The sequence below is a fragment of the Podarcis tiliguerta genome (assembly GCF_965153285.1).
Source record: "Podarcis tiliguerta genome assembly, chromosome: Z".
Lineage (NCBI taxonomy): Eukaryota > Metazoa > Chordata > Lepidosauria > Squamata > Lacertidae > Podarcis > Podarcis tiliguerta.
Genome location: NC_139553.1, coordinates 7,377,830 through 7,396,831, shown reverse-complemented (window position 1 = coordinate 7,396,831; position 19,002 = coordinate 7,377,830). Strand labels below are relative to the sequence as shown.

General features: G+C 44.9%; 1 protein-coding gene across 1 annotated transcript in view; it reads left to right on the top strand.

The window, feature by feature from the left end:
• Window positions 1-19,002, top strand: part of PAPPA (pappalysin 1) — a 239,549-nt gene that overhangs the window by 190,126 nt on the left and 30,421 nt on the right. Inside the window, exons 18-19 of the mRNA XM_083422840.1 lie at window positions 3,325-3,472; window positions 12,835-12,944. Of these exons, the coding sequence (XP_083278966.1) occupies window positions 3,325-3,472; window positions 12,835-12,944 (258 nt within the window). The remainder of the gene's footprint in view (window positions 1-3,324; window positions 3,473-12,834; window positions 12,945-19,002) is intronic.

Sequence of the window (19,002 nt, the reverse complement as noted above, 5' to 3'; positions counted from 1 at the left end):
CCAATGTTAATCCTCATTAAAGTAGAAGGCCTGTATCACAGTGCCTGAGCATCTACTTTCTGTGCAGAAGGTCCCACGTTCAATCTCTGGCATCTCCAGGTAGGTCTGGAAAAGACTCCCTGTCTGAAAGCCTGGAGGACTGCTGCCTGTCAGTGTAGACAATACTGAGCTAAATGGACTCAGTCCACATTCACACCATACATTTAAAGCACTGATACCACTTTGAACAGTCATGACTTTTCCCAAAGATTTCTGGGAGCTGTAATTTGCCAAGGATGCTAAGAGTTGTTAAGAGACACCTATTTCCCCCCACAGATAAGTAGTTCCCAGAGTGGTTTAGCAATCAGTTCCTCTTCACAGACAACTCAGGAAATTGCAGCTCTCTTAACAATTCTCAGTACCCTTAGCACATTGCAGCTCCCATAATTCTTTGGTGGAAGTCAGGACTGTTCAAAATGGTATCATAGTGCTTTAAATTTATAGTATGAATGTGGGTTTGCATGGGCACAACTAACTTAGGTCCATTGATTTCAATGGGTTTGATCTGAGTAGAACTTAGTAGGGTACATCCTTGTGCCTTTTCCAGGTCTAAAGGTAAAGGGACCCCTGACCATTAGGTCCAGTCATGGCCGACTCTGGGGTTGCGGCGCTTATCTCACTTTATTGGCCGAGGGAGCCGGCGTACAGCTTCTGGGTCATGTGGCCAGCATGACTAAGCCACTTCTGGCGAACCAGGGCAGTGCATGGAAACGCTATTTACCTTCCCGGTGGAGCGGTATCTATTTATCTACTTGCAGTTTGATGTGCTTTTGAACTGCTAGGTTGGCAGGAGCAACCGAGGACCGAGCAACGGGAACTCACCCCGTCGCGGGGATTCGAACTGCCGACCTTCTGGTCAGCAAGCCCTAGGCTCTGTGGTTTAACCCACAGCGCCACCCGTGTCCCTTTTTCAAGGTCTACAGCATCCTTTTTGAGAAGGACTGACCAGAACTGTACATAGTAGAAGAGGTCTGCGTGTGCCATGCTGTGCTGTGTGAGAGATGCAAACAACTGGCATATTCTCTTCCCAAACCTTCCACACAGAAGTCCGGCATCTGTTCTGTTTAAAACCTCCACGTACCAATCAGCATCCCTTCAGACTTTGACTCTTCTGTGTTTAGATCTAGCAGGCCCTGTTTCTCCCCACCCCTCACCCTTGGTGTGTTTTGGCTAACTTGGCAGTCAATGTGCCCGTGAGCTGTTTGGCAGCCTTACAGCCACCAAGAGAGTCTGGTTCCACCAGCCTCTTATGTTTGGTGCAGAAAACGTGCAGTGATGTAATGGGGCTTGTGTTTCACAGTTCAGGGTTGTGTTGAAAACTGCTTCAAGCCTTTGAGGGAATGGGAAATCGCCCCACTGGGAATATAAGAAGAGTCCTGCTGGATCAGGCCAGTGGCCCACATAGTCTGGTATCCTGTTCTCACAAGAGCTGTCTCCCCTCCTGTGGTTTCCAACAACTGGGAAATCTATAAAGATGGGAGAGCAAAATACATTATTTGCACAAGTGTCAGACTATGGGTCCTTAGTAGCTTGTTTGTGGGGGGTGGGAGGATGGAATCCTCACGCGCCATTCATGGTGTTTTATTCATTATCATATTTGTACCCCACCTTTCTTTCAAGGAACTCAAGGTTGTGTACATTCTTCTCCCTCCCACCCTCTCCCATTTTACGCTCACTACAACCCTGTGAAGTAGGGTAGAGTAAGAGAGAGCGACTGCCTAAGCTAACCCTGTGGGCTTCATGCCTGAGAGAGGATTTAAACTCTGGTCTCTGACACTTTAACCCTGTGATTCTCAACCTGTGGGTCCCCAGATGTTGTTGGACTACAACTCCCATCATCCCTGAGCTCTGGCCTTGCTAGCTAGGGGTGATGGGAGTTGTAGTTCAACAACATCTGGGGACCCACAGGTTGAGAAAGGCTGCGTAACCACTGTGCCACACCAGCTCTCACGTTATAGCAATTACACATCCTATTCCTTGCTATATTTGGGAGGGTGGAGGGGGGGTTAGGGCAACATGTGGGGGGAGTGCCAATCTCTGCTGTAAGGTGGGTTGGCTAAAAGTCTGAGCTCTCATCACATAAACAGAAGTTATTCCATACTGACATATAAAACTTAAGTGAGGTTCAGCTCTTAATTCAGACATGATGTAGCGGGGTGGGGAGTAGTCCATGGATATGTGTACATTTTTTCTTTTTAAAGCATGTTTTTAATGCAAGAGAAACATCAGCTTGGCTGTGAGGCAATTCCACCCCCACCCCCACCCCCCGCAAAAGCATTTATATCATGCAGTAGTTAACATTATATGATATGTACCTTGGCACTGAAACCAGCATTTCAGTCTCGCTGGAGTCCAGTTTTTCCTTGGCTTGCAATGAGGATTAAACCATTAGGGGCCTTAATAGTCCTCGTTTCTAGCAGAAATAGGTGTGTGTTACTGCTCTGCAGACTTTGGTGGACCTTGTGAGAGTACTGACCCTTGAAAATGATAATGGCTTCAATTAATGTGACCCTTCTGGCGAGGATAAATTATTGTTTTAGTGTTTTATATAGTATTCTCCTCCTAATAAATTGGCTCCGTAATAGGCTGATACTGGAGCTAGGGATGTGTGTGAGTGTGTGTGTGTGGTTTCTATGTTTGAATGGGAGAGAATTCCTTGGTGACTTCAATGCAGCTGAAATTTCTTTAGGAAGGCTGGGACAAATTTGCCAATTTCAGTTGACACATCCCAATCTTCAGTTCAGTTCTCCACTCTCTGAAAGAATTTTTTTCTTGGGGGCAGGGCAGATTGTCATTAAAACTCACCTGCATTTTCATTTTCAATTTTTTGCAGGTTTTGCTTAGAGCAAACACATGCAGCTTTGGCTGATGTGCACATTTTGTTACAAGCCATTTCCTCTAATATATTGAATTTTAAGATACCTTTTTCATGAAAATAATCATTTTCATGCACACTTTTATGAAGATGGTGATTTTTTGTACACATGCAGAAAAAGTGATGGATAATAATGCAACCGGTGGTGGCTGGTGCCCATTGGGACTGGCAGGGTAAAAAGCAGGGTGTCCAAACCAGAGGTGGAGTCACAGCCAATGACAGGTGGAGCCACTACCTGATTGGATATGAGTAAGAAGGCAGGCAGGTGGGGTTGGCTGAGGACAGACTGAGGTTGCAGGTGTAGGGGCAGTGCCCCATTTCCCCAATGGACCAGCTTCCAATGAATGATAGTGATGCCTGGAACACCTTCACCCTTTTCCTAAGCTGTTCTTCCTGCTTTCTCTTACCAGGGTCGTGGGAACAACGTGATTCACTGCCGGAAAGACGGCACCTGGAGCGGCTCATTTCACCTCTGCAGAGGGATGCAAGGACGCTGCTCCCTTCCCAGCCAGCTGAGCGGGGGCCTGAAACTGCAGTGTCCAGATGGATACAGCATAGGTATTTATAAGGTTTCTGCCAGCTTAGAAGCCAAATGGTTGATGTCAGTGAAAAAGGCAGGAGAAAGGCAAGGGTTCTTCAAAAGCTTCCTCTTCCGTCTCCCACCTTCCCCCATTGGCCTGAGTCTCAAAACAACACAGCTAATTAATCCTTCTTGAAAGGGCAAGACAGACTTTAAGGTGCCAGACCTCTTGGTAACATATGATGCTCCCTTGCACTCACATAACAGGGCGGTTCTCTGTGGTCCTTGGTGATGGCTGCTCACAGTTAAACTATGTAACTATGTGCACAGGCACTTCTGTGTGGATGCTGCAGTGACTTTGTAGTCTGTTTAACCTGGAGAAGAGAAGAAACAACTTATGGGAAGCATGGCAGTGCAGGGATGAGGAACCCTGTGGTACTTCTGATGTTGCTGGACTACAGCTCTTGTTATCCCTCACTATGGACCATGCTGGTTGAGGCTGGAGGAGCCACAGGTTCCCCATCCCTGCAACAGCAGTCTCCAAATATCTGAAGGGCTACCATACACCTGTTGCCTTAGGGTATAGCCTAGCATGGAATGAGTGGAAAGCAGATTTTGGCTGAAAAATTGGAGAGGCTTTCTGTGGGTAAGAGCTGTTCAACAGAGGACTAGCTTGCCACTGGAGATGCTGAGCTCTTCTTCTGGAGGCATTTGGTCCATTTATCAAGGATGGGAATGTATCAAGGATGCTGCAACATCATGCATTGAGCAGTGGCTTGGACTAGATAACCCCCAGTGTCCCTTCAGATTTTTTATGATTCTACAAAGAAGAGGCCAGCTAGATCAGACCAAGGTTCCAGTTTTCCTGAATGCTAGTGTGGCATCCTATTTGCCTCGATGACTCCACAAAGTGCACAAGCAGGACATTATGGATTACATCCAATATTCATCATACTCTGAACAGATCTGATGAAATTAATGGGCATTACTAACTTACATCCATTGATTTCAATGGGTCTATTGTGAATACAAAACCTGGAGAGCAACTGCTGGTCATTGTTGACCAGGGATGGTGAGGCAGTGACCCTCCAAATGTTGTTTGACTGCATTTCCCAGGGATGGAGGTTTTCTGTTCCTGGTGTAGGCAATATTGAGCTAGGCAACCTCAAGTCCCGATTACTACAATGTATTCAGTGTGGGACTTCCCTTGGGCCCAGTCCAGAACCTCCAGCCGATGCAGAATGCTGCAGCTAAATTGTTGTGGACAGCCTATTACCAGTGCATAACTCAAAATCTTCCACTGCCTACCCATGTGCTACTGGGCCAGGTTCAATGTTCTGGTATCGTTTGGCAAGGCCCTTAACAACTTCTGTCCAGGGTAGCTAAAGGACCACTTGATCCCTTCTATCTCTCCCTGATCACTGAGGTCTTCAGGGGAGTAATTTGTAGTGGGGCCCCATGATTCTGGTGCGCAGTTCGTATCCACCAGGAGCTGTGTTTTCAGTATTGTAGCTCCAATTTTGTGCAAATTCCTTCCAATAGGGCCCCCTCCCTATTGAACATCTTTCTACAGAAGACTTCTAAAAATTCAACAGGCATTTTGACTTCTGTCTGATTTTATAGTTTGAACTGATTTTTACCCCTTTTTTGTATTTATTGCACACTGCTTAAAAACTATTGCAGTTAAGTGATGTATAAATTGTTTAAGTAAACAGATAACTAGGTAGGTTAATGGCCTGGCTTGGTATAACACAACCTCCATTGTCCCAATGACATCCTGAAAACATTTGCCTGTGGTTGTAGAAGTGGAATGTAAGACGAGCCTGCTGGGTCAGTCCAATGGCCCATCTCGTCTAGCATCCATGTAACTGTGGGATTCCTGCAAGCTGAACACAATGAGCGCAACAGCACTCTGCCAACCTGCATTTCCAGCAAGTGGTATTCAGAGGCATAGAAACATAGCCATGGTGGCTAATAACCCTTGAAGAAGACAGTTGTGCCCTGTGGGAATGGACCCTCTGCTGGTCAAGACCTTTTCATTTGTCCATATCATGGACACAACACAAGGGTTTGAAACAGGAGATTTTTGCATCCCTACCTGGAGATGCCAGGGGCCGGATCTCTGGCTTCTCTATGCAAAGCATAGGCTATGGACCTTCTGTGAGTGGCCCTTCCACAAAGTGTGAGCATCACTGACAAGCGATGGGGGAGAGATTTGATTCAGTTTGCATTTGAAGACAAATCCGCTTAATTCACACTTTCTGAAATAATCCACTAACTGAGGCACACTCTCCTTTCGAAATATGCACGTCTCTAAAGTCATATACTAAGGAAAAATGCACACTACATACTTTCAAGTACAGCTAATGTTGAAAACAACATACACAAATACATTATATAGAGGGAAATTGCTCTGCAAGTATGTGTATGTCAAAGCAAAACTGCAGACAAAAGATTACATTTGGAGAAATCCACACTAAAATGCTGATGATTTTCCATGATAACTTAAAAAAAACACCAAAAACAAAACAAAACCTGGCAAACTGATGTAGCAATGTGGAGAACTTAATTTTGAGGTCGGAAAAGGAAGAAACTGAAACTGACAGGTCCTCCCATCCCTATCACTGATCCAGGTTGTGTAGTCCTACCAATACAGCACAGATGCATTGCAGGTATAGCTCCAGGTCTATGTGTGTTTGTGTGATTTCCCCCTGCGCCATTCTCTCCTTGGCTATCATTTTGAACTCCAAAGAAATATCTCCCCTCCCCTCTCTCTTACACATACACTGTGCTGATCCCTCATTATAGCCTAACTATTGTGAGTTGCTTCAAGGCCTTCCCAAGGGGGAGAGGAATGCGACCTAGATGAGCTCACTGCTCTGTAATGATGCCAATTATGGATCACATATCAAAACAATTCAGGCCTGCTCCTCTCCTGAAGTGTAAATTGCACTGCTGGTGAAGCAGTGAGACGGCAAGCAGGCATCCTTTTCCCTGACAACGTGTATTATCTCTGGAGAAGAGGTGACCTTTAGATGCCTACCAAAGGTTGCTGTAGCATTCAAGGGACATCTTCCCCCCTCATTTTTCATAATGCTGGGTCCTAACTTTTTTTTTTTTTTTTTTTTTGGGTAGAGGGGGCAAGGTGTAGGACTGGAAGCTGAAATGGAAATTAAATGGCAATTGCCTTGTTCCACAAGGTATTGTTTTGTTATTCATTTATGTCACTTCCCCCATGATCATAGAACCATAGGATTACAATTACAGTTATCCTCCTTGTTTTAGCCTTATAGCAAACATTGGAGGTAAGGCTGCAGCAATTAGTGCTGGCTCTGCCAGTATGTATTATGGACCAGGGTCAGTCTGAGCCTGGGTTTTCCGTGCTCAAGTCGTTAGGGTAGGTAGCAACTTCTACCACCTTCGGGCAGTGGTGAGATGCAGTAAACCCATCTCAGGGGTACAGCCTCTGCTTTGCATGCAGAAAGCCCCAGGTGCAATCCCAGGTCAGCCTATAATGTCACCAGCATGAAATTCTGGTGGGCCACAGCCAGCCAGCATAAACAATATTGAACTATCAGCGGCTAGTAGCCATGATGGCTATGCTGTGCCTTCTCAGCCAGAGGCAGTAATGCTTGGGCATGCCAGTTTCTGGAAACCACAGGAGGGGAGAGTGCTTGTGCTAAGATTCCGCCTGTGGGTTTCCCATTCAGGTATTTGTCTGGTCACTGAGAGAACAGAATGCTGGATTAGATGGGCAGTTTGCACATATGTTACTTGGAAAAATGTTGGGGATTGAACCCGGAACCTCCTGCATGCAAAGCAGATATGCTTCTTCTGAGCTATGGTCCTTCCACATAGATGGGTCATTGGCCTGATCCAGCAGGCTCTTCTTTCATTCATTGTCATTGGCTGGGCCCACCCCCACAACCCAGAAGGCAAAATCTATCCCAAGCAAGGCCTCTGATGAATATCTTAACAGCTGTGCAGAATCATTGGGGAATAAGCAGGCTATTTCGGTGGTTTATAGGTCAGGCGTTGCATTGAAAGAGGCATCTGTTGTCAGCAAGAACAGAATCTTGTCTAGTGAGTGACAGATAGCCACCCACACATACAGACATACCCTCCAGTCCTATGTTGTGTCTTCCATCCACTGGGAATGAACCAGTAACAGCTGTCTATGCAATTTTCCCAGAAAGCTTAATAAAATGCTGCTATCAGTGAAACTGCATCCATGGGATCTGTTAGGTTGGCACGTATACACACAGGTGAAACTCAGAAAGATAACCCATCTTCAAACAACAGCAAAATCTATCTACCCGTTTGACTCAGCCACTCAAAAATAATGGAAGGCAAGCCTATCCAAAGGCATTTAAAGGCAAACCTATCTAATTCGCAGTTTCTGAAACAATGTGCAAACTGAAACAAAGCTATTGTTTGAAATTCATTCTTTTCCATATTTTGCAATGCAATTTCTCCATCCAAGTAATGTATAAAAAGAGCAATAGTCACAATAATACTAGAGTAAAAATGCACATATCAGTGAAAATATTGTAATATATTTGGGGCAATTCTTTTGGAAATATGTGTATATGTGAGGGGAAATGGCATAAAAGCAGTGTTCATTAAGAGAAATTTGCACTAAAATACTGGTAAATTTTAATGAGGACTTTAAAGAAAAACTTACATGGCAATGTGAAGAACCGAATTTAAGATTGGGGGGCAGGGGGGGGTGAGAAACTGGGAGAGACCAAAATGGGTAGATGCAGACATTGGTGTTACTGCAGACACCAATCAGGGAAGGGTTTGTTGTGAGCCAGAAGTGAGAAGCTGCCTCCCGTCTTTGGTCTTGTTTCTGATACTGATTGGAGTTCAGAGCTCCTTAATGACACACTCACAGCAGCTGTGCCACTGTGAGAGTGATTTCGCAGAGGGGGAAAGCCAATGCAGCAGTGGCAGCAGCACCCCCCAGGGGTGTAGGTTTGTGTCTTCGAAAAGCTCTAATATATTACTGCTTACCTTAATAGGGAGAGGGCAGGGCTCCTGTGGTGCGCAACCATTAGGCGAAATGAATAAGGGGCTCACCTGCTAGCAACTGTGCCACACCACTTGTGCCCTATGTAAACAGGTTTCAAATGCATTTCAGGCTGGAAGCTCCCTCATAGAAAGAAATCATATCTGTTTGATTAATCTGTTTAGGTCTCACCTCTTCCTCCCAAAGATGCTCATGGTAGTAATAACAGCAATAGTAAGACTAATTTCCATGCACATAAAAAACTAGCTTGCCAGAGAGATGGGCTCCCTGGCTTGCTTGATTTCTGTGTGCAAAAATCTTGTGTGATCTCTCCCTCCCCCCCCCCTCTGTGTGTGTGTGTGTGTGTGTAAGTGGGCATTGATAGATATAAAATTCTTATTGTCTTGTTACATTTGTACCCTACTCTTCCTCTAAAGAAATCAAGATGGTGGTGATGGTGGTTATCAGACGTTTATATCTCAACTTTCTCCCTGACACAAACTCAAGGTGGATGCAGATAAAAATAAGAACAGCTAAAAACATAGGTGGGGGGAATAATTAAAAGCAATTAAACATAGATAGAATTAACACTACACACACAAATGGAGAGAATAAAAGCAACATGGCAATTCAACAGGCTTTTGGGAACTACATGGTTCTCCCCATCTCTATTTTATATTCTCAATTATTGATCATCATAATTGTTATATTTATATCCCACTTTTCCTCTAAGGCAGGCGAGCTAACGTACATGCTTTCTTCCTCCTTCAAATTTTTCCTCTGTAAATTAGAATAGATTGAGAGGCAACAGCAACCAGCCCAAGGTCACCCCAGGGCTTCATAGTGTGTGTTTGAATCCCAGTCTCCTGGGTCCTAGTTCAACAGTCTAAGTATTACACTGCATTGGTTTCCTTACTGAGAACTGGGTTGCTCATCTGCATGTGTCCTGCAATGTCCACATACTTACGGAGTGAACTTTCTAAACTGGTGTTGTATACAACCAGGTCTTTCCCAAAAGTTTGCAGGGCACTCCCATACAGTGGTACCTCTAGTTGAGGACTTAATCCATTTCGGGGTGCCGTTCGCAACCCAAAAAGTCTGCAACAAGAGTGCCTCTTCTGCACATGTGTGAGGCACAGTTGAGCGCTTTTGTGCATGTGTGAAGCGCGCAGATTGCTTCTGCGCATTCGCACGTGGAGAACCCAGAAGTAAACACTTCCTGGTTTTCTGCGTTCATAAGCTGAAAGTCCATAACAAGAGCAGAACGCAACTAAAGGTACCACTGTACTCATAAAAAGTGAGCTATCCAGCAGCATACTGTATATGGGCAACTTCCCTGTTTGTGCAGTAGCCTTGCTTCTGGCTTTCAGTTTATGAGATTGGGTAGAAGTGATCTGCATCAAGTCCTGATGAGGAGAAGAACCCAAGCTGGAGTGAAGAAGAAGAAGAAGAAGAAGAAGAAGAAGAAGAAGGGTTGTTTGGATTTCATATCCCACTTTATCTCTACCCTAAGGAGTCTCAAAGTGGCTAACAATTTCCTTTCCCTTCCTCCCCCACAACAAACACTCTGTGAGGTGAGTGAAGCTGAGAGACTAGCCCAAGAGACTAGCCCAAGGTCACCCAGCAGCTGCATGTGGAGGAGCGGGGAAGCCAACCCAGTTCATCAGATTACGAGTCCACTGCTCTTAACCACTACACCACACTGGCTCTCAGAAGAGGAGGCAAGCAGGAGTCCATAGCAGCCAGCCAGTACAGGGGACTGAGGGGCAAGGCATTTGCATCCACTCCAGAAAGAGAGTGGCCAATGCCAAGCCCTTCAGAACCCTGGACAGGTACCAAGGAAGAGGCAACCTTCTCCAACATGGGCTGGTTGCAGGTTGAGCTATTGTATAGTCATTCAGCCTGACTGCCTTTGCTGGAGAATGGAGATCCTTAAAGGAAGAGGCCTCTGGCATGCAATCTAGCAATTGGTCACTCATCTGTTCGACAGTGGAATTAGCTGTTCGACAGTGGAATTTGCTGCCAAGGAGTGTGGTGGAGTCTCCTTCTTTGGAGGTCTTTAAGCAGAGGCTTGACAACCATATGTCAGGAGTGCTCTGATGGTGTTTCCTGCTTGGCAGGGGGTTGGACTCGATGGCCCTTGTGGTCTCTTCCAACTCTATGATTCTATGATTCTATGATCTGCTGGGCATGCTTGTTGCAGTGGTGAGCAGATTTTAGACACAATGCCTTTGGGGATCAGAGATGCTGCTCCTTCTCTGAGCTGCAGTCCATGCTATGATGCTTCCTGGTTAGTGGACCTGAGCTTATCATCACAGCCCAAATTTGGAATTCATGTAGGTGGTAGGTGCTACTGGCTCAACTGGCCCCCATCCTTCCATTCAAAACATTCAGAATCATAGCACTGGAACCAACCCCAAGGGTCATCTAGTCCAACCCCCTGCAATGCATAAATCTCAACTAAAGAATCCATGACAGATGGCCATCCAAACTCTCCAAGGAAGGAGAGCCCACAAATTCCCAAGGGAGACCATTCTTCTGTTGAACAGCTCTTACTGTCAGAAAGATCTTCCTGATGCGTAGTTGGAATCTCATTTCTTGTAACTTCAAGCCACTGGTTCAACTCCTACTCTCCAAAGCAGGAAAAAACAACCTTGCTCCGTCTTCCATGTGACAGCCCTTGAGATATTTGAAGATGGTATTCTATCTCTTCCCAGTCTCCTCTTTTCCAGGCCAAACATACACAGCACCGTCAACTGCTCCTCATAAGGCTTGGTTTCCAGACCCTTGATCATCTTGGTGGCCCCTCTGAACACTTTCCAGCTTGTCAATATCCTTCTTAAATTGTGGCACCTGGAACTGGACACATTACTCCAGGTGTGGTCTGACCAAGGCAGAATAGAATGATACTATGACTTCCCTTGATCTGGACACTATACTGTTAATGCAGCCTAGAATAACATCAGCTGTTTTTGCTGCTGCATTACACTTTTGGCTCATGTTAAGCCTGTGGTCCACCAAGACCCCTAGATCCTTTTCACATGTACTACTGGCAAACCAGGTGTCCCCCATCTTTGTGCATCTGCAGAACTTCACATTGGTCCCTATTAAATTTCATTTTGTTAGTCTGGGCCCATGACAAGGGTGATTTGGCTTCTTGCTGGGAAGACTCTCCCCTTCTCATTTTCCTGGCAAATGGTTGTGCTCTTTCCCCTGTTAAGATAAGCCCCCTCTGATCCTGTCAGCTCTGCTGCCAGATTTTAGAACTAGGATGGGGAACCTCATCCCCAGTGGCTCCCCTCATTGACCCTCTAGTGATTTTCACAAGGCTGGCTGTAGTGTGTCTGTGAATTGTGACTAATGCTGTCTTTCATGCCTGGATGAAATATGGACATGGTACATGTCTAGCCATGTCTGCTTTTGATACTGCTTGGCATGTGGCCCCTCTTTAAACTTGCCCTTGAGGGAGTGTGCCCCCAGGTGAAAAAGATTCCCCACTCCTCATCTACAAAGATAGTCCCACATTGGAGAACTCCACCCCACTCCTTTTGCTTCTTTGTGGTGACTAGTCCAGTGTGGGTGCAGTGCCAGCTCCAGGTGCAAGGGGACTTGGCAACTCCTTACCCTGCTACAGTGGGGCCCTCATATGTTGGAAGCTCACTTTCACCTCTGGTTTACAGGCTGCTGGTAGCATCAGCAGGCAGCAGTTGCACTTTGGCACTCAGTAGGTTGCTGTGACCACCAGCCATCTAAATTAACCTTGGTGATCTGCACATACATAGTAACATCTGAGGACTTCTTGTGGTTAAATCACAAATCCAGTCTTCCAGTGTGGGAGGTAGCAGAAAGTGTCAGTGGGGATGGGTGTATGGAGCCCAGTGGTTCCCCAAGTGTGCTTGGTGCTAATGGCCCCGTGTGTATGAACCATCTCCTCTGTCTTGTCTGAGCTGGAAGATCTGGCAGCATCTATTCTCTGAAACTCCCTGCCTATTGATATTTAGGCCAAGCCTTTGTTATAATGCTTTCTTCACTTGCCGAAAGCCTTTTTGTTGTTATTTAGGTGAGCCTCCCCATACATTTTATTATGCACATTTGTTTTTAAATTCTGTTGATTTGTATCTATATTTTGATAATTTTATTATATTCTTAAAGTCGGCTTTTATTGCTATTTTAAATGAGCATTTTATGCAATTTTATGTAAATCACATAGAAATATTTTTGGAGTAAGTGGCATAAAAATGTTGTGTACAATGAATGGGTGATTAATAAACTGCTTGGGGGTTGAATACTGCTTAGAGGTTTCTTTTAAAATCAAGTGGCATACCACTTTAAAAAATAAATATATAATGGGGCCTCCCCTCTCCAATCTTCCTTTTTCCCTTTTTGAAGGAGCTGAATGTACCATCTTGTGCCCAGACCATCCTAGTGAGCCCATCCTGTTGCGTGCCAACGAGACATTACAAGACATCCAGCACTGGATGAACCCTCCAAGAGTGAAGGTCAGTGGATAGTCCCAAGTGTGATTTGATGGATAGATTGTTGTGGAACATTGACCCCCTCATGGGCTTCCTAGGTAGGTTTGGTTGCAACAAACCCATCAGATAGTCTTGAAAGCGGAACTGGGCAAATTCATAGTCAAGGAGAAGACCATCAATCAGCAATGGCCAGGATAATAAACAGCAACTTGATGTTCACCACTTGATGACACTCAGCTTCCTCCCAACCATGGGGTGCTCTGGCACACGGCTGCCTCCCGACAACATGGGGCAGGATTCTGCAGTGTGGGGATGAGGCACGGCACATTGCCTGGCCTATCCCTTCTGTGTGGGGCGCTGGGGCACAGGGTAACACTCAGCCTCCTACTGACAGTATGGGCCTTCTCCCAACCACACACATGTGGTCCCCTCAATCTTTGGCACAAAGTGGTACTGCTAGTTCATAAGTAGCCTACCCCTAAATACCAGACACAGTGTCTTGTTGCCTTCATGGCTCTAATTGGTCACTGAGTTCTTCCAGACTGCTGTTATCTTATAGAAGGGATTAAAATGCATACTAGAATTTTAGGTTTGCACTTTTAAGGTGGATTAGTGGGTTAAAACATGCCATCATGCAACAAATCTACCTTAAAAACCCCCAACAACAACTGGACTCCCTTTTTTGTTCGGAAAGTGATGGAGAAAAGCTTGGACAAATGACTAATGGGAGGATATATAAGTCATTATGTATGTTCATTGTCATATAGCCAATCCACACATCAGAACAAATGGTCACTAAAGACTGGACCCTAGTTTGACCACTGCATAAGCTCTGTGCATGCGAATCAGGATGAATGCTCTATAAACTCATTACCTAGGGGATCCCAGTGAGGAAAGCATGATCCTGGACTAGCCATACATGCTTATCCTTATCGTATTATGGGCAAGTGTACAAATGTGATGGAGAGGCAGTACATTTCTGAGCACTATTCAAAATGTTGGTGCTAACCTTGAAAGCCCTAAATGGCTCTGGCCATGTATACCTGAAGGAGTGTCTCCACCCCCCATCATCCAGCCTGGACACTTAGTTCCAGCTCTGAGGACCTTCTGGTGGTTCCCTCACTGTGAGAAGTTACAGGGAACCAGACAGAGGGCCTTCTTGGTAGTTGTGCACTCCCTGTGGAATGCCCTCCCATGAAGTGTCAAGGAAATAAACAACTATCTGGCTTTTAGAAAATATCTGAAGGGAACTTTTTAATGTTTGATGTTTTACCTTGTTTGATGTTTTAAGTTGTTGCCCAGAGCAGTTGGGGCAAATCAGTCAGATGGGCAGCATATAAATTATTAGTAGTATTGTTAGCCACATTCAAGCAGTGACTTGCTTTCAGGTAGGGGTCAGTCACTTGCCAGCAAATTTAGGCTGCACAATTATAGCTGATTTGTATTTCCGGAGGAGAAAGGATTTTTTGCAATCAGAAAGGTCAGTGATAGGGAGGTTTGGGTGGCTCTTGGCTATCATCTAATCTTCCTACAATGCTACCTAGTCTCCTTGCAAACAACTCAGGATGAATGTTCATTCAGTAATCTGTGCCATCTAAACTGACTGTAATCAGGTCAGGTCCAATGCTCAGTAAACAATGAGTTTCGATCTCCTATCACCTTCCACTTCTCCCAGAAGTCCAAATTCTCAGGCTTCGTTTATCTTAAGAACATAAGAAGAGCCTGCTGGGTCAAGTCCATCCCTTTTGTCAGCCTTTTCCCACAGTGGCAAACCAGATGCCTCTATAGGAAGAAAGCAGGACCTGAGCACAAGTGCACTCTTGGCTCCTGCAATTTCCAGCAACTGGTATTCAGAAGCATTGTTCCTCCAACTGTAGAGGCAGAGCATGGCCAACATGTTTAGTAGTCATTGATGCCCCTCTCCATGCATTTATCTAATCTTTTAAAAAAGTCATTTAGGCTTGTTGCCATCACTGCCTCCTGTGGCAGCGAGTTCCATAGTCTAACTAGGCACTCTGCGAAGAAGTATTTTCTTTTATCTCTCCTGGATCTTCCAACATTCCATGTCAGAGGGCTCTAGGTTTCTTTCAGATTGCACATTTTCTAAGATTGTTAACTCAAAAACCTTTTCATTGAATTGGCTGTTCTGAAGATAGGGATAGAACATTCACAGTCTATTTCTGGTCCATGCCATTCACTTCTGTTAATCCATAAATCTGCTCCCTGCTTCCCCATCAGTCTATGATTTATTTATCTTTTAAACACATAAAAATTCCCATTATTTTTGCACTTTTTCTGGGCTGAATTGTACACCGTTTTACCTCAGGTATGCATTTTTCATATGCTTTTTAATCTGAAGCATGCAGTTTTGTACACACTCAGGTACATTTATTGAATTGAGAACTATTGCAAAGGGTGTGCGTGTAAAAAACTGACACGAGAACTAGCTCCAGATTTGTACATTTGCCTGCGAAGTCCAAATCAGGTGGGTCCTCTTAAAATAGCAGGCTGAACAGAGTCCTTGAGCATCCAGATTTGGAAACAAAATAAAGGAAGGGAGGAATGACCGACTTCAGACCTCAAGATAAATTTGGAATTTACATATCTATCATGGCCATTGAGGCAATTTCTTGCAGAGAATAGGACCAGAGAGTGGGTGGCCTACAATAATAACAGCCTACCCCCACTTATAGGGCCTCCTGTCACTCTTTGCGCCACACAACACATTAGAAACTTCCTTATCTACATTTTAGAGGCTCTTTCTCACCATATAGACTTTCAAGTGGGGTTTCAGGGGGGTTGGTTTTTTGGTTTTGTAATTCACTGTGAAATAAAAATCCTGGCTTGAAAGTGTTGTAGCTTTCCCCTCCCCCCTCCCTCCCCATTCTGTCCTCCTTTATTGATGCCGTCTCTTGAAAGAAGCCATAACGAGTTTTATACCTACATATCCCTGGAGGGCTCATTAGGTAGCCAGAGGAGGGGAAATAACTGGTAGTAAAAAGGGGAAAGCGGCCCAGATTGCGGGGAGGTGACGGAGAGAAAGGCTGAAGTATTCCAGGAATACAGACCAAAAAAAGGAGGAAAAAATACAAGTCACTCTCACCCTCAGTGGGAAGAGGCATGCAGAAAATCAATTCAGGTTAGGGGTGTGATGACTATTCCTTAATTTTGATCATTTGTTTCAAAAGTCACATGTTCAATGCAGCTGGACAAATCACTGATAGGGTGCTCCCTTGGCTGAAGATTTGCACTGTTTCAATTCTCTTCAGAATCCCTTTCTTCCTCTGGCTGCTCCTCCTCCTTGCCCTCATTTGCCATTCATTGCCCTCATTGTCCTCAACTTCATTGCCCACATAGCTGTTCAATCCAGTTGGCTGTGACAATCCACAAAAATATGACCTAGTTCACACAAAATCTAAACCATGGTTTAGCGTTATGTGTTAACCCAGCCCAGCAGCTTAACTATGTTTTTTTAACTATGGTTTGTTTGCTTGCTTGCTTGCTTGCTTGCTTGTACCCCACTCATCTGACTGGATTGTTCCTGCCACTCTTGGGCAGCTTCCAACATACAATCATACTTCGGGTTGAAGTAGTTTCGGGATGAATATTTTCAGGTTGCGCTCCACGGCGACCCAGAAATAATGGAGTGCATTACTTCCGGGTTTTGCTGCTCACACATGCGCAGATGCTCAAAATGATGTCACGCGCATGCACGGAAGCGGCAAAATGCAACCCGTGCACGCACAGACATGCAGTTGCATCTTACGGTTACTTCAGGATGTGAACGGGGCTCCGGAATGGATCCTGTTCGTATCCAAAGGTACCACTGTAAAATGAAAACAGAGCTAAACATCAAGCTTTAAAAACTTGAAGGTTGTCCACTAACCAAGGTTTATAATTCATTTATAAACCATAGTTATAGCTTTGCATTTTGTACAAATCCAGACCTCTTTAATTTTAACTTAAGTGAAGAGTGACAAACCACTCTCATGTCTCATCTGCTCTCACTGGTGCTTTTAACTATTATGTAATAAAACAAGGTTTAAGTGATCATCCACCAGACACCTCAACTTAACTATGGTTTAACTATGTTTAACCATGGTTTAGTGTTACATGCAAACTAAGCTTTTATCTACAAGTGTATCTATGATGCTGCCACACCAGATGTTGGATAGTGATATTGAAGCATTCAAATGGGCTTCCACAGGCAATGGAATGAAATAGTGCAAATTAGGACAGTGAGGGTGAAGATGGCAATGTAAACAAAGAAGATGACTGGAATAACACTCCTATGTTGGAAATGAGTGTTGAAAACAGCTAAAAATGAATAGTGCTTTACAACACTCAAGCAAATGATCATGGAGTGAAGCAAGTTGTTTATGTTCAGCCCTAATTCAGATTTGTTTAGATGATGAAGGAGGAAAATGTCCTTTACCCTTATTGTCCTCACCTCATTTGCCTGTAACATGGATTGAAATACCACTTCTTTTCTAGGGATTAAGATCACTGGGTTGCTGCAATCACCTACAAGCTTGCACTCCCCCACTCCCACAACAAGCATAAATTGAGGCCTTTATGAAAGGAATATTACATTTCCCAAACCACTAGAATTCAATTGAAGATCTTCTGTAGCAGGCCACTGAAGCAGTGCGCAGCTATCTCCCTTTATATGCCTACCTCTGGGAGACAGAATGCCCAAAACTCACAGCACAGGTTTAACAAATACAATGGTAGGGATGGCCACAAAGGAAATATGGGCTAGATTGCAGGTGTAAAATTGAAGGCAGCTGTAAGTGTTGGGGGTTGGAGGACACCCATGGCACCTGTATGACATAGGTGTGTCTTGTAGACAACATCAGTGGCCAGAAAGCAGTGTATGGGGGTCATTTGCAGTGCCACAGCCACTGGTTAGCCAGCTGAGAGTGAGTGTTATATAAGACAGGGCCATTAGACTTTTACGATGCCTGTTACCACCTTGAAAACTTTCCCTCTGGAATTGAAACCAGGTTGGGGCCAAATGTAACACACTGGCATTTGCTGCAGCCGACACACATTTGCCTTGCAGCAGCTGCTGCTGTTAGCACAAGGACTTGGTATTGCCGTCTTCAAATAAATATTATTAAGAGGAAGAATAGCAACAGTCATTCTTTCCACTTGGAAAAACTTTAAGGCTGTAATCTTGTTTATTTTAAAAGCATTTCTGAGTCGTTTCATACGTCAAAAATCTCTAAGCGGTGTACACGAGGTAGGTTAGGTTGATAATGAACTGGTCCAAGATCACCCAGTACGTTTCAGGCTGAGTGGAAATTACCCCTGTGCCACACTAGCCTCCTTCTCTGCTTTTGTCAAAGAGGATGTCTGGAAATGCCACTCTATTAGGGATGTTTTTTGACTGTAGGGAAGAGAAAGCCTTGCTATCTTCTTCTCCCTTGTGTGCCAAGTCTCCCTGACTCCGCAGATCCCTAAGGAGTGAATAACCAAATGAGACAACAGCATATAGTTTTATGGGTTCCAATAGGTCACAATCCGTTACAGTTGTGAACTGTTTGGCATAGGCATTGGTTGAAGCCAAATTATATCACTCCAGCCTGGTACAGCATCAAAGGGTAAATCACCACTAGGGGGCTCTATGACCTACATAAGATAGGGTACCCCCAAGGAGTCACTGTTGGAGGAGTGTCATAGCCCTAGCCCCTGCCTGGATGTCAGACAGAAGCCACTCCTCATGGATCCCTTTAACAGGATACCATTAACCAAGGAAGGACAAGCAGAGGCTACAACCTCCCCTCCAGCCAAAACCAAGGCTTACCCAGTACCTAACCTCACGAAGTTGTAATGATTGCTATGAGGTAGGCAAACCAAATGGCCGGTGCCAATTTGCCAAGTGGAAAAATTCCTGCCTGGCCCCAATATGGCAGCCAACATAATCCATAGCAAGTATGAATTGCAACAAAATTAGAGGGAGGGAGATGCGGCAGAAGAAGGGACTGCCAGGCTGGGCCACAATTTATACCGCTTCTCCCGGGAGCAGGCCCAGGTGGTGCTGATTGGCTGGCTGCGCCTGCCCCCAGGGAAAGCCCAT